The sequence below is a fragment of the Ixodes scapularis genome, unplaced genomic scaffold, assembly GCF_016920785.2.
Source record: "Ixodes scapularis isolate PalLabHiFi unplaced genomic scaffold, ASM1692078v2 PGA_scaffold11__112_contigs__length_91849675, whole genome shotgun sequence".
In the NCBI taxonomy this organism is placed as follows: domain Eukaryota; kingdom Metazoa; phylum Arthropoda; class Arachnida; order Ixodida; family Ixodidae; genus Ixodes; species Ixodes scapularis.
Genome location: NW_024609837.1, coordinates 13,246,784 through 13,270,200, shown reverse-complemented (window position 1 = coordinate 13,270,200; position 23,417 = coordinate 13,246,784). Strand labels below are relative to the sequence as shown.

The 23,417-nt window shown below is 43.2% G+C and overlaps 1 protein-coding gene across 1 annotated transcript in view; it reads left to right on the top strand.

The window, feature by feature from the left end:
- The window catches only part of LOC8036004 (protein unc-13 homolog B), a 281,470-nt gene that overhangs the window by 230,072 nt on the left and 27,981 nt on the right, over positions 1-23,417 (top strand). Inside the window, exons 17-30 of the mRNA XM_042288825.1 lie at positions 2,449-2,590; positions 3,591-3,632; positions 4,066-4,193; positions 5,010-5,125; positions 6,236-6,298; positions 8,444-8,541; positions 9,591-9,741; positions 11,588-11,656; positions 11,803-11,892; positions 12,372-12,634; positions 13,543-13,628; positions 19,627-19,753; positions 20,895-20,991; positions 21,829-21,972. Coding sequence (XP_042144759.1) covers positions 2,449-2,590; positions 3,591-3,632; positions 4,066-4,193; positions 5,010-5,125; positions 6,236-6,298; positions 8,444-8,541; positions 9,591-9,741; positions 11,588-11,656; positions 11,803-11,892; positions 12,372-12,634; positions 13,543-13,628; positions 19,627-19,753; positions 20,895-20,991; positions 21,829-21,972 — 1,616 coding nt within the window. The remainder of the gene's footprint in view (positions 1-2,448; positions 2,591-3,590; positions 3,633-4,065; positions 4,194-5,009; positions 5,126-6,235; positions 6,299-8,443; positions 8,542-9,590; positions 9,742-11,587; positions 11,657-11,802; positions 11,893-12,371; positions 12,635-13,542; positions 13,629-19,626; positions 19,754-20,894; positions 20,992-21,828; positions 21,973-23,417) is intronic.

Below are 23,417 nucleotides of genomic sequence, written 5' to 3'. Positions count from 1 at the left end.
TACATTGGAAAAGTACAACACAATGTAAATTTGACCTTGCGACTTGACTACAGCTGGTTCGTTTTTAGTTTTGCTCCAAACTTGTCTTTGCAAACAAGCAAAAAAAATACATGCCTCTGCATTTCTGCATGCTGCATCCTTCTAGAGCCTTACTGCCCCGCTCTTTTTGGTCGTCGCATGCTGCATAATCAGTGTCATTTCTGTCCGCACGTTCCCGTGCATGTGCGCACAGACTCGCTTGCATTTGCATGTACCTTGCCGCCCACTCTTGGACTTCTTTCTTTTAAGCTGTCGGATCTTAGAACGGACTCCGACGCCTTCTAGCAAAGCGTCGTTGGCGAGTCTTGAGAGTCGGCATTGCAGACTTTGACATCGAGTAGACTAACTCGTAGAGTGTGCTACTTATTCAGTGTTTAACCACCATGTTTATGTTGTCTGCACATCACTGATGTGATTTCTTTGCTTGAATACGATTCAGAGATTAGTATAATAAATACGGGTCTTTGAATGCTGCAGTCTCGGAAGCCATCTTGAATGTTCCTTTTGAAATCACTTAAATTTTAAAAAAAGTGTTTGCGATTTTGATTTTTATACAGGTAGTATTTAGTGAATCCCCTTATGTTGTACTAGTCTCTGAATGGTCCGAGTTCACTGCAGCCCCAGTCTATGAGGCTGTGCATTTTGTTTTGGTTAGCTCACAATGCAGTCTTTGTATTGGTCTAGTACAGTATTGCATTTAAAGAGAACTTTTAGTATAAAAACTTTTCCTGTTTTGAGGACCGTGAGTGAACTATCTCCTGAAGTGAACAGTGCTGTGGTGGTTAGAGGAAGTTTGCAATCTCTGTGGTTTAGGTAGTTGCCACATCCAGAATACTCATTCTGATTTCCTCGTGGCATCACGCTCACTCATGTGTAATGTGCCAAATAGCTTAGGTGCCCTCTCACCACATCCACTTCCATCCCACCGCAGCCGCCGCATTACATTAAGGGGGTTGAGGGTTCTTAAAATTAGGTTCTTATTTAACAATGTGTCTCACTCAAATACAGTGCGAAGACGTAATTCTTAATGGTGGTTTTGAATCTGCAATGAGATTAAAAATATCTCTCCAAGCAAAGTATATGTCAAAATATATAATCCTCTTTAAGTAGGTAAACATTTCTTAATGCGAAAAAGTGAAATAAACGTTCCTACTACTACTACATTAGGTCACTTCCAGTGGGCTGTTAAAGTGATTTTTTTATTTAAAAACTCTTCTTTTAACTACATATAATATTTTATAAGAATCCACCATACACCCCTAAGCTAAAAGGGTATTTTTTAAGGGGTGTTATTTATTAAACATAAATCAGAATCGCAAAAAGGAAATAAATGGGGTTATAATTGCCTCAAGTTGCAGCTAATTACTTTTCATTTATTAATTAGTGAAGCTTTAGGATGCAGTTCAGTTATTGTAGAAACCAACAATACTAAGAAAGTTACTCTCAAAGTTTCTCCTATTCTTGAAATCCAGCTCCTGGAGATTGAAATCTGCTGTTTTTAAAATAGCTAGAGATGGTACTGTGCATCCATATTTTGGGGCGAGATACTCCAGGCTGTAAAGATTTCTGAACTGATTTCTTAAAAATTAGTGGTTTTTTATATTTTTTATTTGAAGACCCTTACTCCCTTTTAATGCAGATCAGAGTGCAACTTGAGTGGCATTTTACTGTAAGGTTCGCTGGTGCAGAGATTGTGTGGCTAGAGCTCTGGACCATTTGCTTCTGGTAATATTTATTTTACGGAGTGCTTTCCTGCATCAATATCTTTCCATTAAACTTTTGCCATGTCTTAACAATAAAACTTGGTAAGGAACTCCCTTCAAGTCTTAAAATGGTTGCCAATGTTTAGCAAGGCAACTTGGATGACTCCTTTAGAAACATCTTGCCAAGACTCTTGACGAAATTGCTTCTAGTATGTTTCTTTTTTAAGGTTTTCCCACCAACATAGAATCCTCTCCTGTTTTGTTTGGTCTTAACAGTAGGGTCAAGAGGCTCTGGGTTATAGGAGTTTAGGAGTGGTTTCCGAATTTGCCTCCTACAAGATTTGGACTAACACTTTGTTGACCCAATGGCTGTGTCAGATCTTTCAGAATTTGACAACTACAGGTTACTGCAGCTAATTGCTGTTGAACAAAACATTCAATTGATTTAGACTGTGTGTGAAGTGACAAAATTCTCGTGACAGGTTTGCACTATGTGCTGCTTCAGTTCCAAGATGCAAAGTCCGCGAGGAGAACTTGAATTTCTTGTGGGGAGGTCTTTGCCTGGTCCAGTAACAGTGATAGGCATTCGATTGATTAATTGATTGATTAATTAACATTGTTCTTAATGACATTTGGAGTAATGCCTCATACTTAGACTTGCAACATTGCAAATGCCTGACCCCGCCTTCTTTGCATCCCTGCACAGTCATCTGTGCTCAGGGTCTGATCGCGAAAGATAAAAGCGGAACCAGCGACCCTTACGTGACGGTTCAGGTTGGCAAGACAAAGAAGAGAACAAGGACCATGCCGCGTGACCTGAACCCAGTGTGGAACGAAAAGTTTTTCTTGTGAGTGCCGTTTCGTTTTTCTGCTTGCATTCGTGACCATTGTTGGCCATTCTGGAACTGGTTTTAATGAAATTGGCACCCACTGGTTAGGGTAAACAACTTAATTTTCACGAGGATCTCATTTCGATGAGTATTGCAATTTGAAAGATTTTGTAAAAAATTTATCGCGTGATTACACAAACCTATGGTTACGAATATACAGTCCACCACTTCGAGTCGCAAAACATTATGCTCGTGAAATATTCCCGAAGCTCTAACTTTGCAAATTTCATGAAATATTGAGCCCATGAAAATAAAGCTGTTTAAAGCACGTGAGGTTGGAGAGATGTTTTCCTTTGTGTCTGTTGTCAGTATTTCAACGCAAATGGCTCCTTTAAAGGGGGAATGGGTTTTTAATGCTAAATTATTTCACAAAAACTTGCATTCTAAAAATTGAAAAAAACTTAGCTATATTTTTCCTTGTCTACCAACTTTTGATTTTGATATTTGAGCTTGATATTTGAACGTTGATATCAGTTTATAACATCTAAGCGATTTGAAATTTCACTGGAGTTGACGCTAAAACTGGACTTCCTCAAAACACGAATGTTAGACTTTGCAGATTTGTGGGAGGAATATCTCAGCATCTAGGGTGGGTAGGATTGTAATTTTTTTGTATCATGTAGCAAAATATGCGAAACACCTAATGTTGGAAGCAGAATTTCGGTATAGCTTTAGGAAATATGTTAATTGCTCTGTCTTTTATTACTTGGTTGCGTTTGTGATATGAACCTATTCCAGCTATCCCACTATTTATCATAAACCTACGTATATCAGTTCACTTGTCTTATTATCGTGCTCTCATAGAGTATGCATGTTCCATCAACCTACAAGTCTATAGAATGATCTACATACCTCCGCATCCGTGTTAGCTACGTAGGTGTTTATATGAATGCTCTTGCAGTGACAGTGATTTCCAAAAAAAGAAATTAAAAGCTTTTTTTTTTTTTAATTGTTGCAGCGAGTGCCATAACTCTTCGGACCGTATCAAAGTGCGAGTCTGGTAAGTGCTTGTAAAGCCATGCTTTGGGCACTTGTTAAAATCTTCCAATGTTTTGTGGAATCTTGCTCTCTTCTGAGCATCCTTTAAAAACACTGTCCTCTAAATATTTTTTGAAAATGTTTGATTTGCATCAGGAAAGCCACAGCAGCGCAGAAAAGGCCCATGGCCCATGTCGTGAGACAAAACGTCATTTGGGTTCTCAAAATGGCAGCCTATATTGCGCTGAGATCAATGAATGAAATGGCAACTGGCCCTTTTGAGGCTCTATAATTAATTTCTTTTTATTATTTCATCTCATTGCTTTCTCTGTACTTCAAAGCTCTTATTTCCTAATTCCCCAGACTATGACGTTCTCTAGAACTTTGATGTTCCCCAGAACTTAGTGTGACACGTTCCCTTGAACTTGACGTGTCAATTGCACGGATCTCTTCAGGGATGAAGACAACGACCTGAAGTCAAAGTTGCGGCAGAAGTTGACGAGGGAGTCGGACGATTTTCTCGGCCAAACAATCATCGAAGTCCGAACACTGAGTGGGGAGATGGATGTCTGGTACAACCTTGGTGCGTGCCCGTTTCTTCCTAATGGGACCCTGAAACGCGTGAAGTTATTTTGTCGGGATAGCACCATGTATTCTGCAGAACGCGTCACGTTCCAAAGCGACTACTGGTTGCAGAATTGTTTTGTCCGCTAATTCTGAGGCTGATGGTTCTTTGTGCTCGATCTCCGGCGAGCCCGGTTAAGCGAATTATGCGCTGCTAAAAAAATAATTTAGTTTTTATCATTGTTTTATCGGACTGGCAGGCTTAGGGGGAAAAGTGGGAAGTGGGAATGAAAGGGAGTCCAATTCTCATAGTTTCATTTTATATATGAAGAGCAGCACATGTAATCTAAGACTTATTCTTGTTTCGTTTTTTTATCTGTCAACTAGTTAGACAGAATTTAAAAAAAAAGAAAAATTTACGAGTTATTTTAAAAGTTTATAAAACCATCGACGGATCCTTTAAAAGGATCATGAAACGGGTGGCATACGTGCTTCAGACAACGTTGAGTCAGTTTGGTGAAAGCCATAAAACTATTTAGGCTTATTTAAAAGGATTAAAACATTTTGAGGTCCTCAGCCTCTTGTTTAGGGGCGACTGTAGTGATGGCCATTGAGGAGCAATATTTTCACCCAACCAGACAGACTTGTGTTAAATGTTCACATTCAAGTTTGAAAAAACTGTCTTGCAGAGTTTCTGCAGATGAGATTGAACTGAGTTCTAATCCAAGCATATAATGTCTCGCTGCACAAACTAATGAAACCAGGAAATGAATGTGTGCGTTGGTCGGAAATTGGAATTTTGTCGGTGATGTCGGCCGTTCTGATCTCTCCACAGAAAAGCGGACGGACAAGTCTGCGGTTTCCGGTGCCATTCGCCTCCACATCAGTGTAGAGATTAAGGGTGAAGAGAAAGTTGCACCGTACCATGTGCAGTACACATGTTTACACGAGGTGGGTTCACATTTTCTTGAGTCGTTCACATTGCACATATGTTGGCCGTGTGAACTTGAAAAAAATCCTCCTGGAAGCCTCAGAGCTGCTGCCAACACTTGGCTAAGATACTTATAGTCTGTTGCAGGAGTAGCAAGACATGTCTTTCCCACAATGCTCTCTGCTCATCATATTTGGTTGTTTTCTCCTGTCCACTCACTTCCTTTCCAGCGTTCGCTCTTCTAAAGTGAAAAGAATGAAGGGCTTCTAGGGCGGAGCTTGTCCTGCCTGCTATTCTGAACCTGCAATGGACCATAAATTCATTCATAGTTTTTATGATTAATATAGAAAGAAGGTCCACCATCTTCCCACACAATTCGGGCACCTCGAAACGGTCCCAGGATGCCAGGCGAAGCCTCTGTTAGGGCAGTCAGGCAGCAAATCATTAGTGGCAAGATCGGTACACACTGTCTTTTTTTCAGCTTTATTTGGCAAGAAGACTTTAGTGCCATGCATGGCACAAAGAAAACATTGGCCAGCAACGAAACGAGTTCAACACGTTGCTGCACCTAGCCCTATGTCTGCTTTCCTTTCATGGTTTACCTGTCATTCTCTCGTTCAATCTCTCAAGATCGCCGTTGTCTGCGCTCACGATTTGCCACTCTCCACTCCTGTCTTCATCCCCAAGGCTTAATCATTGCAGGTTATAAGTATGCTTGTATAAATGGGCATTTGAGGTGGTCCTGCAAAAAAACTGTCTTGACTGTGGAGAAGGTTGTTTTTTCTCTTGTTGTAGAACTACCATCAGTTAACAAAATAATTGTACATTCCACCAGAGGGCCATGCGCATGTGCAGAAAGAAGCTTTGCGAGAGTGAAGGGTTTGCACATGCTCTAAGTGGCATATGTATGGGTATATAGTTTTTCTTGCTAATAATGTCTTATGATTATGTATGTTGGATATGCACATTATGAACAGTACACCTAGGGTCTTGTACCCTTACATTTTGATCAGTAAATCTTCGGTGCTCCATTTTAAGCTGTATCATCAGTCAAGCTTAACCTTTCTTTTTCTAATGCTCTGTTTCATGGGGTTGTGATGTGGTATTAATGTTGCCTTTGCCCGTTTCAGAACCTGTTTCATTACCTATGTGAACACAACGCTGGAGTTGTAAAACTTCCAGAAGCGAAAGGGGTGAGTCGGGAATTTCTCACGAAGCGTGCTTGCAAAGTACCGCTTCACTTTCTGAGCACTAGGTGATACGCCTTTCTTTATAGCTGTAAGCATATTTGAATACTAAGTTACCTTTGAAATGCCATTTATTTATAATCGTAATTACCTAAATTCAGAACTAATTGCAACTACTTCTGCACAAAAAGTAATTAATTATTATTTGCAACCTTAGGGAATACTGCAATTATTTTACGATTACTTTTGCGATTTGACTTTGCACAATGTTTATGCTAACAGCATTTTGCAGAAATTAAACATTTTGATTAGCTTCTTGCCATGCTCAGGACTCATTATGCGGTGTTTTATAATCTTCAGATTTGAGTCTTTTGTTGCAACAAGCTTTTGTGATTTACAGCAATATGTCAAGTTGGAGCACCATAGAAGTCTCAGATATTTGCTGTTGAGCAAGAAGACAGAAATCCTTAACTTCCTTTTTTCAGTTTATCTAATGAATAAACTTGAGTATTGCAGAATCATTGTGAAAGTAGTGGTAATTGTAATGTAGGTTTTGTAGCTTCCAATGCCAAAAAGTAATTAGATCATATTGGAAACTATTTTTAGTCAAAGTAGTGAATTGGACTCATGATTTACTCGAAAATGTCATTTGATTTTTAGTCATGGTGTGAATAGTGGATTTTCAGTTCAAAGCAAATAGTAGTTTCAGCCAAATATTTTCAAATCAAATAGTTTCTCTAAGCCTTTCACTACTGCACCATGCTTAAACAAAAACCCAGCTGAACTCATGAAGGTTGTTCTCAAGCTTTCACTTGTCCATTTCTAAACTAAATTAATTTTAATCTAACTATATTTATCAACTGTGGCCTCAGAAAGTTCAATGCATACATTAGGTTGGCAAGTAAAAGGCGCATTTGACATAAAATTATGCCTATGAGATGCCCAGCTACACCTAATTAAGGGGATTTATAAATATTCTTGCTATATGCAATACCTTTTCTCCAGTCAGGAATGATTGACCCAGGTTGTCGGGGCATCTCTGCCTAACTTATACTCATGCAAAATAGACCGTTTGATTTTGAAAATTTTACTGCAATGTAAATATTTCGTTAAAAAAATAAGATACAGCAGACGCACTGTCACCATTCTGCATTGAGGATGTGCTTCTCTCCTAAGCATGCGGCTGCAATACTTGAGTTTTTTTCTTACGAAATGAGCCAAATCTATGTGAAGCAAAACTGAGATAAACAGGAATGTGTGCTTATCAGACTAGCTTTGAGCCCCGTACCGTGGCCACATCTACATTGGTTTTTCTCGCATAATAGGACAGATTTCAGATTAATACCTTTTGAAAACAATGGACCCCAAGGTATACTCTGAATTTCAGCCAAAATTGGCTTAGTTTCGGTTTCTGGATTTGGCTTATTTCGAGAAAAAAAAAAAAAAACCTGTTAATTTGTATGTGTTTATCCTGCCGTTTTAGCCCCATTGAGTGCACTTCCTACCAAGCACCAATGCACTGTGGAGAAGCGACACCCACGGAAGTTAGTTCTGCGGGTGTTGCTTCTCAGCAGTGCACCGGTGCTCCGTAAGAAGCACGCTCAACAGGGCTAACCCGCTGCAATCAGCACTAAGAAAAATACAAATATTGCAGTCCACCTTGAAGCAAATATCGAATAGCATATTATTCTAAACTGCTATTCGAAAATTTGAGTACTTGCACAACACTGTTAATTGTAGTTATTCGTCATTACTCAAATGGGGTTGTTAAATGTTATTTTTTGTGGAGAACATTTCTGGTGATTTCACCGAAGAATTATAATTTTCGTCAAATATATCTGTGTGAAGTCATGCCTCATCACTTGCGTTTAATTTTGTCAGTTCAAGTTTAAAGTAGTAGTACAGTGTTTGGAAACACAAGATTTATACATGTTTTGTATATTTAATCTAATATTTCTTTCTCTCCTTCACTGCCTTCAAGTGAAGGCTGGCAGTAATATTGAATATAAAAATAAATAAATTGTTGTAGGTGGAATCTCCTTTTCTGAGTTGTATTTTCAGTATGAAAACATGCCATTTCTAAAATCCCGGCTGTTAATGTTGCCAAGTGTCCTGGCACGTTCCTCAAGTGTCCCTGCTTTCAATTTGCAGGACGACGCCTGGAAAGTTTACTTTGAAGAAAATCCAGAGGAAATAGTGGACGAGTTTGCTATGCGATATGGGATTGAATCAATCTACCAGGCAATGACGTAAGTGCTTCTTAATCTTTCTCTAGAAACTCTTTGGCTGGCATTACCCACAAAGGAGCTTTGTATTACAGAATGCTCGCTAATGGTCCAGATTGTAGCATGCCCATTTATGTGAATAAAGGAACTGAATACATAAGATAATGTCGAGAAAGGAATTTTTAGAATGGTTGAAGCGAGACAGATAATTAATGAGGCAATTACCTCAATGTTCGTTTGTCTTATGTCAATCACTTTTGCAGCCACTAGAAACCCGGCATATTGTCATTCGTCAGATTCTTAAATATTCTTGTTCTCTGCAGGGGAAGGGATGAAACCTCGGTTGCCTTTCATGGAATAAATGTTGGAGCCTTCCTTAAACTTTTTGTTTCATGAATATTTCCGTTTAATATAGATTTTATTTAGGCTACAAAAAAAAGAAAAGAAAAACGTTTACAATTTTCCGTAATGCCGAATTAGAGCGCAGTTCTCAAGGAGAAGGGGGGGGGGGGGGGGGGGAGGATATGCCCGTGTTACGTCACAAGGGTGACGTCACTCGGGACATCGCTCCTGACTCGTGACCCTTGCGACCCTCGAAACGTCACACATGATGTCACGTGTCACGTCATTGTGGGAAACGTCCTGTAATGCAACGCCCAATTGCGCCGACAGTGACGGCAACGTTGCTTAATCCAGAAATGGGCGCCTAAGAGCTGCACTTTAAAATATAGGGTTTTTTAAAAGTGTGAATACCGACAGGCATAGTTTCAGAAATTTTGAAGCTTTTGTTTGCCGTCCTTGAGTGCAGGTTTACTCGATGCCTCCTTTCAGCATGTGAGTTTTGCTGCGATGCAGTCGCCCCTTGCAGCGAACCATTCCACCGTGGCACTATTAAGAGCTTTCTTTCATTGATTTCCTTCCGTCGACTTTCTTTCGCCGACAGTCATCGGGTCACGTATTCAGTCTCTATTACGCAGTGTATTGAACAATAGGCATCTAACTTTTTGACTCGTAGCCCCGACATCCTCGGCTCCTCTAATTCCGTACGTTGGATTGCTGGTGTGTCCCCCTAGCCACTTCCACTGCCTGTCGACCAAGTACATGTGCCAAGGGGTACCTGCTGTGATGAGCACCCTTCTTGCCAACATCAACGCCTACTATGCACACACGGCCGCATCGTCTGCTGTCTCTGCGAGCGACCGTTTCTCGGCTTCTAATTTTGGGGTGAGCGTGCTGCCGGGACCCTGCACCTGCGGAATTACGAAATTAGCACCAGACTGAATTTGAGGCCGGTTTGCACATACGACACGGTGCCCAGATAAGGCTAAGTTTGTGCTGAATCAAAGCTATAGTGTCAGCGTTAAAAACCAAAAGCACAAACACTAAGAAAAGAAGAGAAGAGGGGACGGGACAGAGCACTTGCTCCAACTGTTGGAATATAGGTGTTCAGTGACAGTCCCGGACGTGTATGGCGAGATGCCCCGATGGTGATGACTTAAGAGAAAGGTGATGCTCTCGAAGTCTCACATATTCCAACAGACTAAAACCCTCAAGCATTACTATAAAAAGAGATCCAGCGAACTCCATGAGGCAAAAACCATCTTGTCTCAAGGGGAAGCTTGCATAAGCACACCATGAATAGCATTGTCTGAGAAAGAGATAGGGTACCTCAACCTTCTGTCTTAACCCAGGTCGCTTTAATGTTTTCTTACTTTATCTTTGAGCTGGTTGCTTTTGTTTATTGAAGTCACATTTAATTTTAATCTCTTTAATGCATCTATAATTTATAACATTAATTTTCGTTTTATGTCTTGCTCGGCGAATGCATTAAACACTCAGTTGAAGTAAGCGCTCCTGTCCTGTCCCCTCTTCTCTTCTTTTCTTAGTGCTTGCGCTTTTGATTTTTGATAATGTATAACCAACTAGCCCAACATTTAATTTTGATCTAGTGTCGGTGCTCTGAGTTAGCGCTGCCTCGTGGGTGGGAGGAGGAAAAGGTTGGGTTGCACTCGCAGAAAAGCAGCGACGCAGTGCCAATATGTGGTGGAAGGTCAGCGCTGCATCCGTAGTACTCAGTTAGCACCCTGCTGTATGAGTGAACAGACCTTTCAGTGAAGAGTAATTCACCCAAACTACTTTTTAGGGAAGCATGATTAGGGCTGTATTCTAGCTCTGTGCTCCACCTGGGGGGTTTCGTGGAATCGTTTGGGAACGCACGGGTTTGGGGGAAAGTTTCCAGGGGTGACTTTCTAACGCATTTTGAGTTTTTACGAGAACAACTTTATGCATCGGAGCTATGTATAGTCGCAGACCGATTTTTCTGACTTTGCAGGTTCCGAAAGAAACGTCCAAATACTAATAGAGCAGTCCGAAAAACCAGCAGACTAAAAACTTGCCTTTATTACGTCCAAGCAGGCTTAAAAACGCCGTCAATAGTGCCTTGCTTCAGGTTACGCCTCCGCTTGCATTCGGCCACTTTCTATTAGCTTGAGAATCGCCGCCTTCTTTTTAAGCATTACGGTCGAGTAGTACTTTCCGTGCTTTTTAGTGATACTTTGTGGCGGCGGAAGAACAAATGGGGCCACGACGTCCAGGCCGGCATAGTTTGAAAACACGATTTACCGAGATGAAAGGCGCAAGTCCATGATTACAGAATAGCGAATGAACAAAGCAAAATGCTAACAGTGATGATAATGACACGCAGCTGGAGAAAGGGAAAGCCGTAGCGTGGCGTCACCTAGCGGTAGGACTTAGCAGTATCCAAGTAGCACTGCCAAATTAAGCCAATCCATGTGCAGCCAACGTAGAATCTAATGGCGGCTTCTCGATGGCATTTCCCTCCGATCGCTCGCGACAATTTTGTCAGAAGAATTAAACTGTTGGACTTAGAGCTGTCTGAAACATCGGTTGTGATTATGCGCTAGTTCTATCGTGTAGGTCACTGTTCGTCCTTTAGGTCGGAAATATCGAACAAGTCCGAATTATCGGTGTCCAAAAGATCGGTCAACGACTGTAGTACTCGCAAGCATACTGGTCATTTAAAACATTGTTGTCTTCTCATTTTTTACAGAAAGAAAAGTTTGTAAAGCTTCTAGACCAGTTGCATAATTCTCTAAGAATCGACCTTTCTATGTACAGAGTAAGTACTACCACTTTGCCCCTTTCTTTTTTGTTCTCAAGAATGCATGCACTCGTCAGCTAGGGGTATACTAGAGTACAAGGAAAGAGTTTTTTTTTTCTGAAAATGAGCCCGATTTCTGTTGATTCAAGTGATTACTCTTTCAGAATAATTTCCCTGCATCGTCTCCAGAGAAGCTACAGGACCTGAAGTCAACAGTGGACCTTCTCACTAGTATCACCTTCTTCAGGATGAAGGTATGCTTGCACTGCAAAGATTTTGCCTTCAAGCAGAAACAGTGATCGAGCCTGAAGGATGCCATTCTATAATGTTTAGTTGAGTCGAACATTGTTATTTTGATATCCTACATTGACATCTGTTACTTCTTTTGTAAGCAACACCCTTTTTTGAACACTGCCATTTGTGGCATAGAAATTTCCGAGTATGTTAATACGCCTGAGCTCAGCATTGCAGCGGAAGCCGTTCATCCCTACGTATTTGAGGACTTCCTCGGCAGCCATTTTCCGATTTAAAATTTCCGAGAATCGCCGATAACTTCCTTATTGTTCTACGGCTAAGTTCCGAAACTCGGTCCTCTGGCCACGACGGCTAGTGCTACGTTTCGGCCGAGACTGGGCATTCGGTGATGCATAGTTTGTTTCTGCGGTGAGAAAAACATGGTTCCCTTTTTTCCTAACCACCCTGTGCCCCTCAATACCACCCGGTCGTCGCGCAGGTGCAAGAGCTGTCGAGCCCACCGAGGGCGAGCACGGTGGTGAAGGACTGCGCCAAGGCGTGCCTGCGGTCCACGTACCAGTTCCTGTTCGAGAACTGCTACGAGCTGTTCAACCGGGAGTTTCAGGTGGACAGCCAGCAGGGGGAGAAAGATGAGGACCACGGCCCCAGTCTGCACAACCTCGACTTCTGGCACAAGCTCATCGCCCTCATGGTCTCCGTCATCGAGGAGGACCGCAACAGCTATGCCCCTGTGCTCAACCAGTGAGCGCTGCCGCCATCTTTTTGCGATTGACGGATCCAGCTTTGTTAGGTCTACTCAGTTGTGGAACTGCACTGAAAACTGGATCCATTCCGTTGTGGAACCTCACCGAAAACACAGGAACCCTGTGCGATAGAGCCAGAACTCTACTGCACACATTGCAACTTGTCCTAAAGCGACAACTTTTTATAAAAACCCTGCAAGAGAGAGCCAGCAGTACAGACCGTTTTTTTGTGCAATTTATCGAATTTGAAGACCGACTACTTGAATAACCGGGTTGTGTTACTGGGCTTTTTGGTTTTTATAAATATTCGGATACTCGAACAAAGTGTGCACAACCAATGACATAGCACTGCGTAGAGTGGGGGGTTCAGCTGGTAAGCTTTGTAGTAACATTACCCTGTATCCCACCCCCGCTACGGAGGAACAAGGGCTACATAAGAGAGTAGGAACTGATTATTGATAGAATAATCCTGTAGTAGATGCTGTGCATTTCACCATCAGATTGCATGCGCGGCAGCATTTTAGAGGAAACGGTCCAATGCCACCGAAGAAGAAGATGAGGTAAAGAGTGTGTGCGGTGGCAGGCCGAAGCCGACCAAGCTTGACGTGCACATGGCACACCCGAGCAGAAGGCTTTGTGGCAGCCCGTTGCCATCAATGCAGAAAATGCTGCTCGTTCAAAGCTCCGTCGAGCGCTATCGCATTTTCATTGCATTTGATGGAATGTCTAAGCTGGGTGATTGTGTGTGCAAGCAGAACAGTCTGAATCAAACATTTGAGAGCCTCTACATTAAAAGACAGTTTCGCCTGGTTAGGCCCACATTTTCAGCTGCTCTTACCGTGCCTTCTCTTTGCTGCAAACGTGCAGTAAACGTGCCCGACTCGTGAAACGCTGCTCTGCTTCCAGGTTCCCTCAAGAGCTCAACGTCGGGCAGTTGAGTGCCGTGACGATGTGGAGCCTTTTTGCGGTCGACATGAAGTATGCCCTAGAAGGTGAACAACCTGGATTTTGGTTTTGCTTTCTAACTGCCATATTTGTGTCCTACTTTAGGACTGCAAAGCTTAGCATTTGGCTCATTAGAGGTAGGAGTTGGGGGTTACATGCAGAAATCTGAAGCTTTCAAACCTCCCACTTTCTTTGTTCCCTTTGGTATCTCTTACAAGTTTCTGGGTGTTGCAGTTTTTCTACTCTACAGGGCTTTCAGCCTTTGGTAAAAGTGTCCACGTACCATTGCACGTACCATTGCACGTACCATTGATAGAATGTCCATTGTTTGGCTGCATTCATGAAAGAGCAATGGTCTCTTGTTCTGCGCTCGAACAGTGATGCATATAATCAAGATTCGATTGCTCTCGTATCGGTTCCAGGGTTTAAAAGCTAACTCTTTAAACAGTCCCTTCAAACCCCCTTAGACGGCACATGAAAATTGCTGCATTAAGCTTAAGGATACGCTAAAGGGGTTTGTGACTTCGTTGACGTGATCTCCAACTTGATCTACGAGCAATTGGAGATAGTAGAGCTTGAATTGCGCCTTTTTTGGTGAGAACCAGGACTGGCATGGGTAAAGTTTTAAAGTTTTGGAACTCCGTGAGGCACGTTAAATTAGGTTGGAGCTAAACAAACCCAGAAGTTTCTTTGGTGTGCCTCTAAGTAACTTACTGTTGAAGAGAAGGGTCGCGAGTGTTTTGACTCCAGTATCCTTTTGTTTTACTCTCGGGTTTCTGTCAGGCTTATTGTGGCTTGTTTCTAGATTGACCCCAATCTGGTGCTTTTTTGCTTCCCTCGCCACCAACTCCCATTACTTGTTTAGGTTTTGCCACAAAAATCCCCCTGCTTGTTTCAAACAAAGCGGACCGTTTCGAACTAGGTTGAATTCCCCAGTCAAGCCCAGCCGTGCTAACTACACGTCATGTCAAAACAATTCTGTTATACTCTCTCGCTGTAGTGCCTTCGAGCACTGCGGTAAATAAAGAATATTAATATCTGGCGCTGCAACCAGTCCTACGGGGCAGTGCCTCAAATTTGATATTGATGGACTGATCGCATTTGTTTCTGGTCGACTACCCGTCTACTGTCTTATTACGGACAGACGGGCGGAAGTTTAGTTTTATGGGAGGTTACCGAAAAAGTTGCAAAGCCGCAGTGAAAGTTCGTTTACGAAAAGTTGTCTTGAGACACTCGTATCCAATGAAATAAAAAAAGACTGACAACAGCATAATTTCGTGGAATGTAATTCAAGGAGCCCCAGTAAGTAGGCGAAAAATATAATCGTACGGGAACTTGCGCAAAACGATCACATTACAGGAAACCTGACAATGTTCCGTAATATTATGTTAGATCCTTCAGACTCTAGTGTTAAGAGAACAACCAATGTGGGCATGCTCTAGGGAACGTCTTTAGAACCGATTGTGAGATTAGACGGGGAAGTCAGACAATCTGGTGTGACTACAGAGGGAGGAGGTCTGATGAAAGACGACTTCCTGAGCAACTTCCGGCATGTCTGTATGAGTGGGATAGCAAACGTAATCATCCAGGAGGTTTCTCTAGAACCAGCCAGTGTGAGAATGTTAGACGGAGAAGTCACAGAAACCAGTGTGACAAGAGGTGTGTCGGTGTAAGCGGTGCAGGCCCGACTTTAGGGGAGGCCCCCCCGCCCCCCCAGACCCCCACCCCCATGTCTAACCGCTGGGACTGTGTTTTGAACCCTCTTTGCCTCCCCCCTTAAAGGACACCTTTCCAAGGCTGGTATGTACCGGTGATGCGACTGGATCCCTTCTTTGGACCCTCTGTGTCCGACCCTAGGAGCCTGCAGGTAGCGGCGGGCGCGGCGCCACCCCGAAACGCCGGGCGACTGTTGCAGGCCATTCCACGCGCCCTTCCCTGAAACCCCAAAGTGACAACGCATGCCCACAAAAAACTTTTTTTTTTTAGCTGCCTGGGGAGGACATGTATGACAGAAAACATACGCTGTGCCAAAACCTCAGCACAGGTGTCTGTTCTCATGCATTTGTTGACAGGGTGTATGCCGACCAAGAAAGCCTGAACTCGTCCGGATATCTTATCGGGACATTACGGAGAGTTAAAGCAAAACAGCTTGTTAGGAGAGGCATGTAGTTGCATGCCTCGCCACAAGATGGCGCCACAGCGGCATTGCGAGGACGCCTTCCGTGAGACTCGAGAGGTGGCGCGCGGGATGCACAGCTGTGGGGGGGACATCACAGACTGGGGGAGAGCATGGGGCGAACGGAGGACGGGGCGGGCGGGTGCGCAAAGAAAGGAGTTCCGTTTGTACGAGTGCCTTTGTTCCGAAACCGTGAGCGAGCTATCGTGAAAAGCTTGCTGGGCCCTGACAAGATTGAGGGACTGTCACTTCTTTAGCGCTAGCCCGCGCGAGCACAACTGTTGGGTGTATCGACAACTCTCTTATTAAAAAGCAAGAAAATAGCAGATCATATCGAGATACCTATAGACGTTCTTAGTCTAAATCATGCTCTTTTGGTTATCGTTATCGCAATCCCTCTTTGAACCAAACTTGGGAAAATTAGGGTCATGATCGTGGTATGCACATACACCCATTTCAAAAGTTTGGTCAAACTTGCGCAGTTAGTCAGATGCAGAATTCAAATGATTCAGGAATCCTGGATGCCGGACGCGGAATAAATTTTCTCATCTATGGATATAAATTGATGGCATTGTTTTCGAAAGTTCCCAATGCTGCTCTTACTACCGACCTTCCCAGACTGTGGCCATGATTGGCACGATTGGTCAGTTGGCCGTGGCGCCGGGGAAGGCCTGCACTCGCCTGGGGCGTTTGGGTGGCGCCGCGTCTGCAGTCTAGACTAGGTGGCATTTAGGGGCCGTGCCCGTCTAGGCGCCTCTTGATGCCCCTTGCTTCTGCTTCTTCTCTGCTTTTGTTCTGAGTCTGGTGGACGTTGGCGGGATGCGTAGGCGCCCTCGACTCGCTTGGCTCGGAAGCGGCTCGGGGCACTTGCCCCACTTTGTTGTGTGTTGTCATGGCTCCTCGATCAATCAATCATAAATCACATTATGGTGATCAGTCTATTAATTAGTTCATCATTATATACATTGAGGCAGTAAATTAATTAATTAGGCAATCACTCATTCAATCATAATTCACATTATCACAATTGGCAATAAAATAGTTTGTCTTTCAGACATTTTCTTAATCAATCATAATTCACATTATGATAATCAATCCTAATTAGTTGATCGTAATTTACATTGCAACAGTAAATAATTAATTAGGCAATCACTCATTCACTCATAATTGACAATTGGCAATAAAATAGTCCGTTTTTTCAGACGATTTTCTCAATCAATCATAATTCACATTATGGTAATCATTCTATTAATTAATTCATCAGCATTTACATTGAGGCAGTAAATTAATGAATTCAGCCATTAGCCATTCAATCATAATTCACATTATGACAATTGGCAATAAAGTAGGTAGTCTGTCTTCCAGACAATAATTTTCTCAATCAGTCAATCATAATTCGCAATATGACAATTGGATGTCAGATATTTCGTGAAGCCTTGGGTTCTTTAGGTATCTGATGAGGCAGTCTCATGGCAGCCATCTTGGGAACCTGCCAGTTTCTTTTTCTTTGTTTTTGTTTTATTATTCTTCACCAGAGAACATCAACCAGATTTATGACTAATCCATGATGTAGTTTTTAAGTTATTTTCTTGCTCGCACATTGTGTTTTAGTGGCAGGTTTTTTTTAATGGTATTGACGATTACCAACTATTATTAAAGTGGCGGCGTGGACAGCGTGCTGTTTTATGGAAAACTTGTTAGGTAAGCTTTGGCGAATGTCTTTCAAACATCATATTGTTCTGTTGATAAGGCCTTTTTTTTTAAGAACTGGATTTGAAAGTAAATTTAATCTTTCACACTCTTGCAAGAGGAAAAACGGCAGCATAATCCAGAGACAAAAGTTATGAAAAAAATAGACTTAATATTTAAACTAATTTTTTCGAGAGACCGGCATATTTCTTGCACGTACCTTTACGTATTGGCATCGCCGCCGCATGTTATTATTCTATTTCAAAATTATTTAAGAGGATACAATATAAACCAGCTACCAACTTCCAATCCATTATTAATATTGAAATGTTTATGCATAATTTTCAAACAAAGGGTGTGGTTTCCATCTTCTTTTTTTAGAGATACCATACTTCTGAAGGTTTCCAAGAGCCTTGTTTTGTAGTAAAGGCGAAACCTTTCCCAAAATTAACCCTAAAAGAATTTCATATTTTTATTCTTTCAAGAAAAACTTGATTTTTTTTTTTTGGTCAATTAAATTGAGCAAAGATAGAGAGAGGTAAGTGGTCACTTTATTCAAGACCTATGCGACCCAAAAATCTGAAGAGAAACGGTTGGAGATTTAGAGTATTCTCAAAATAGTTGATGTTTGACTGTAAACACCAGCTCACACATGGATTGCAGTGCTGCGGATAAAGAAAAGTCAGCTCTGCATCAGTGCTACTGTCAGCCCCGGTCCAGCACTGAGTTAGCACACCATTATGTGCATAGGCAGGAAAAGGCAGAGCGCCAATATAGCACTGACATAGTGCACAGTCAGTGCTGTGTCTATAGCACCGAGTTCATACCGTGGTGTTTGTGTGAGCACGCCTTAATCCTTAGAACTTTAACAATGCATATTGCGGGTAGAAGGCAGCGGTAGGACTTTGGGGCAAGCGTTGGAGCTTTCTTCCGAGCCCTGCGAGTTGTTCGGCCGGTGACCTAGCGTCTGGTCCTTGGGAATTGCGAGCATGGCGTGTGACTGGTGACAGAGTCTTCGCATCGTGACGCCGCTGCGGTAGAGGAAACGCCTGTCATGCTGTTGGCCGAAGAATGTCGTCTTCGGGGAAAATGGAACCCTGTGGATTGCGCGTCGGGCCCCATTGCCAGACACAGCCGGCTTCCTGCTGCCCTTGGTTTACTTCAATGAAGGCTTGTGGAACTCCGATACCCATGCCAAAAGTGGCCAAGATACCAGTATATATTGGAATGAAATTTACAAATTGATGTTCTTAAGTTCTTAATAAATTATGATATCAAGGAGAGTGAACTAAATTGCAGCATAAACTAAATACTTAGGCACCTCGACTGAGTACAATAAAAGTCTTGATGTGATTTCATAATTATATTTACAAGCTGCTTTTATTAAATATGGCTGTAATAATGATCTCATATAGATTAAATAGTTTACAGTACAAACTGTACCCCATGTAAGTATTGTAAAAACTAATGCAGTTTTCAAAATAAATTTACGAGAAATGGCAAAAAATTCTTTCTGGGAAGCAGTTATTTGGATCGTTTTCTGTCAGGATCATGGCGAAATTTGTTCTTTGTTTGCCATTTATGTATTTGTTGCTTACTGCATTCGTTCCTGTCCCTCCTTAGAAGACTCGTCAAACTTGTGTATTCGGCATTTTGGAGACAACAAAACCTGAAAGGCGTGCCTCGTCTAAATCTACCATTGCAGAAGAGGACAATTTGGTTGTGAAGTTAACTTTGCAAGAAATTTTGACATTAAGTAACCTAACACATAGTAATCTGCTAAAACTCTCTCAGACCTCCTCGGTCGGAGCATCTAGGGCAGCTGGTTAGCTGGCTTTGTCTGGATTGGGACTTGGCTGTGAGGCTGTCTTGTGCTGCATCCAGTTTGTTTTCTCTCTCTCTCCCTCTCTCACTCGGAATGTCTCTAGGAACGCATAGTACTGCTGTCTGGACACCTTTCTTTACTGCTTTGGAGAGTAGTGCAGTCGCTTTGAGGTGCCTTGAGAGGCAGCAGTCATGGTACAATCTTCAGCAAAGCCCTGAAATAACTGCTTACTCGAACCCATTGCTTTTCTAATGGAGATTGTCTTGACTTTTGCCTAAGGACCTCTCCGCAGCGGATTTCGAGGCAGAAAAAACATGTTGCCATTTGCGATACGACCTGTCCTTTTTTTTCGCAGAACACGAGAACCAAAGGTTGTGCAAGAGTTCAGCGTACATGAACCTCCACTTCAAGGTCAAGTGGTTCTACAACAACTATGTCAAGGACATTTCTCCCTACAAAGACTCGGTGCCTGAATACCCTGCGTGAGTACACCTCTGCCAGTAGCAAACGGTAAACTCGCTGAAGAACTTCACAGTGTCACCGAGTGACAGAAGAAACTCCGGGCATTTGTGAGAAAAGAGAATCGTGTTTTTCGGCTTGTGGAAATAGTCGCAGAAAGCTCGAACCCTGCGGAAACGTGATGCTAGCGTTTGGGATAGAACGTGAAAGTTTGAGAGCATGGTATTACTGGATCCAAAGATAATTGTGAAAGACTATATTTTTTTTATGCACTGAGCATCCTTTTGAGTCTAATATTGCTAAAACAAGAACTGGGATTGTGGACACGTGTGGCATTTACACCAGTGAAAAACACCTGTCAGCTAGAAAGAGAATATTGTAGCGTGAGCTACACTGGCCAAGGTTGAGCAGTTTCGTGTGGCTTCTGGAGAGCCGTGCTGCGCATGCGCGAGGAGCAGTGACGTCGCATGGTGCACAACTGGCGCGCCGGAGCCGCCGCCGCGCTGCGCTGCGCTGCGCCGGTCTGCGCATTTCAGAGGAGTGACGTCATAGCCGCGGCTGACGCACTGGTGCCGCCGCGTGGCCAGCTGTGCGCCTCTATTGCGCAGTAGCCAAGTCTGACGCTGCACCGGAGCCGCTTGATAGCTCCTCTCATTTTCGTTTTTGTTTTCTTTCTTGCTGACTGTTCTTTTCACTGGAATAGATGCTACAGGCACCTACAATGTGATAATTATTGTTTTGACGATATTAGGTTTAACTGGCCATCGGCGCATAGATGAATTTTGTCTTTCCTTTTTATCTTCTGATCCAGGTAATGTCATGTTCTCAAACTTTTGTATCCTGTCCCAAATGGTAGCGTCACATTCTTACGAAGTTTGAGCTATATATACAATGCGTAGTTTGTTTATGTTGGCCAAAAAACATGGTTCTTTGTTCTTATGAATGCCCAGTATGTGGAAAGGAGTATGTGAATCAATTTTCCAACTGCTGTGAATTCCCATATTCAGGCTAAAGCGGTAATGTAGGCGAGTCGGCATAGGTTCATGATAAAGACCACAAGTAGCCTGCGAGATGTGACCCCATGTGGGTCAGAGCAGGCAATTTTTAGTTTGCTTTGGGCTGCTTGGCAACACTGGTTTCTTCCTCTCTTTCTTTTCTTTACAGGTGGTTTGAACCTTTTGTGATGCAATGGCTCAATGAGAATGACGATGTTTCTCTAGATTACCTCAAGAGTGCCTTCCTCCGTGACAAAAAAGACACTGTGAGTAGTGGACTTGCAAATGTTCCTGTGGCCACCTGATGGCTGCTTACGTCATCTTATGCCTATTTCCTCCCTCTGCGTTCAGCTTTTTACAGCGGAGCTGTTAAGGGCTAGTTTCCCCAGGATCGTGACCCCCGCAAAAAAATGAAGACACCAAACTCTGGACACCTAGTGCCATCTATGAGCGACGGCGACAAGCCACGTATCTGGTTGCTGCCGTCGCTCATAGATGGCGGCAGCCTTCCCACTCTGGCTTGCCGACTTGCGGTTGGCCATTACTTTCCATTGTACAGCTCCGCTGGTCTTCCTTCCTCACCAGAGTGGAAAGGCTGAAAGTTTTTTAATTTCTTTTATCATAAATATGTGAGCACTCGTTGAGGTCTTTCAAGACAATAGTGTCAAAAGAAAACATCAATTAACTCAAGTTTATAAACTGCAATAGCGAAGATACGAATATAGTGGAGCATAGTTGAAGTATGCTGCCATTACTGTTCCAGGCATTTCAGGTGCTCCCATAGTGGCGACACTGCTCTAGGATGCCTCACCCATTTTTTTTAGAGGTGCAGCACTTCTTCTAGTACTTGATACCAATAGTACGCGCTCGCGCTGGGAAAAGACAAAAGAGTAGCAGGAAACAAAATGCTATCGTAGAACAGATAAAAAGTAAGAGCTCGAGCTGGGAGACGGTCTTTTGTATGTCTCGGTGCAAAGAAGAAAGAATACCAATATTTTGAAAACATTTTCCCTGAAAAGCCGGCCTTACTGTTGGAAAGGTTCTGCTCTATGTGGATTTTGACATGGAGCAAGATTCTAACGTCTCAATGTTTTCCATTGCAGTTCATTCAGAGCTCGGAGCACGCCCTGTTTTCCAATTCCGTGGTGGACGTTTTTACACAACTCACGCAGTGCTTTGACGTCATTAGCAAGCTAGAGTGCCCAGACCCTGAGATTGTGAAGCGCTACATGAAGCGCTTTGCTAAGGTGAGTGTTGCTTTGTTGCAGTTTCATTTGGTACACTTCGAGTCGGTGGTACCATATTTTCTGGACTCTAGTCCGCGCTTGGTGTGCACTCCCCAAACCAAATTTCGGCTGAAAACTTTCTTTTCTTTAGAAACAGTAATTTTATTGTCATAACAAAGTCATCGGGATGGCAAAAACCTTTTATATAAGTGGTAATTCGATAAAAGCGATAGAGCAGGAAAAAACAGTGCCAGCAACCTTGAAGGTGGACGGGAAAACTGTGGAACACTCTGACCCTATATTGAATCAAACAAACCCTGGTTATGAACATCCTGTGGCAGCTTTACCGAATAAAAAAATAATTAAGTGGAGTTTGCCAATAATTTTATTTGAGCATCAGTTCTCCTCGAACTGCTCCAGGCATCGCAAGAACACTGTGACCGCCGCTGCATTCTGCTTTGTATCGAAACAGCCGTAGGACGTTTCGCGTCTCCTCAGTCGTCGACGTTTCCCGAGGTGCCTCTCCCACGTCGCTTCGCGTTTACCCTGGCCGCACGCAAGGTCTACGATCGCAGCATCCGTGACGGGAGCAACAAAGGGAGCGTCCGCATCGACAAGCGCAAACAAATCAAAGTTATCTTCGGTGGCTTTGCCAACATGTTTTCACACACTCCTGCAGAAATCGTTGCAGGTATGGAAATCGTGCACCGACTCGGCAAGCATGCCCACGAGAAAAAAATCCGACATGCAGTTGGTGATCTTTCATCTCCGGGTCATGGGTGCGCTTTCTTCTGCATAAGAAACTTCTCGAACCCGTCCAGTGTGCCTTGCTTGTTCTGCAAAATGGTGGACAGTGTTGAACAGCCGATGCCGGAATGTCAAATTTTTTGGCGATTTCGGACTTTAAGTTGGCCTATTTTCTCAATCTCAAGTGACTTTCAGTAAACACTCCCAAACTCCCGTACGACGCACGAGTGTGTAGTGCGCCGCAGGCGCGCGCGTCGGGGACTTCCGAAGGGATGATCTCTTCCGGGCTCCATCGCTCTCTTGGCCCGATTCTGACAGGAGTCGAGCAGCGTCTGCTGCTGGCGCTGGAAGTAGCGTTGGAACGTAGACGCTGCTCCCTGCCCGTGTACCCGCGTCGATGCATCGGCACTGAAAGCAGCGCTCTGCCAGCTCTGTGCGCTCTGGCCTCCGTCACCCATTTGCTCCGTTTTCCCAATTTGCCGTTTGCCTTGACGGAGAAGGGAGAGGGAACGCGAGGGTCTCTTGTGTGCCTCCGTGTAGGCTTGCGTGCTTTTGGTACCGCAGCCTTTGTAAGAAGCGTGGTTGGCTGCCGATACACTTCGAATATTCCGGAGATGCGTGCATTTTGGTCGGGACCGTGTAATAAAAGCAATCATTAAAAAAAAGCGGGATGACTGTATGTTTTTGTGCATAGTCCACACCCGGTGCTTAGCCTACAG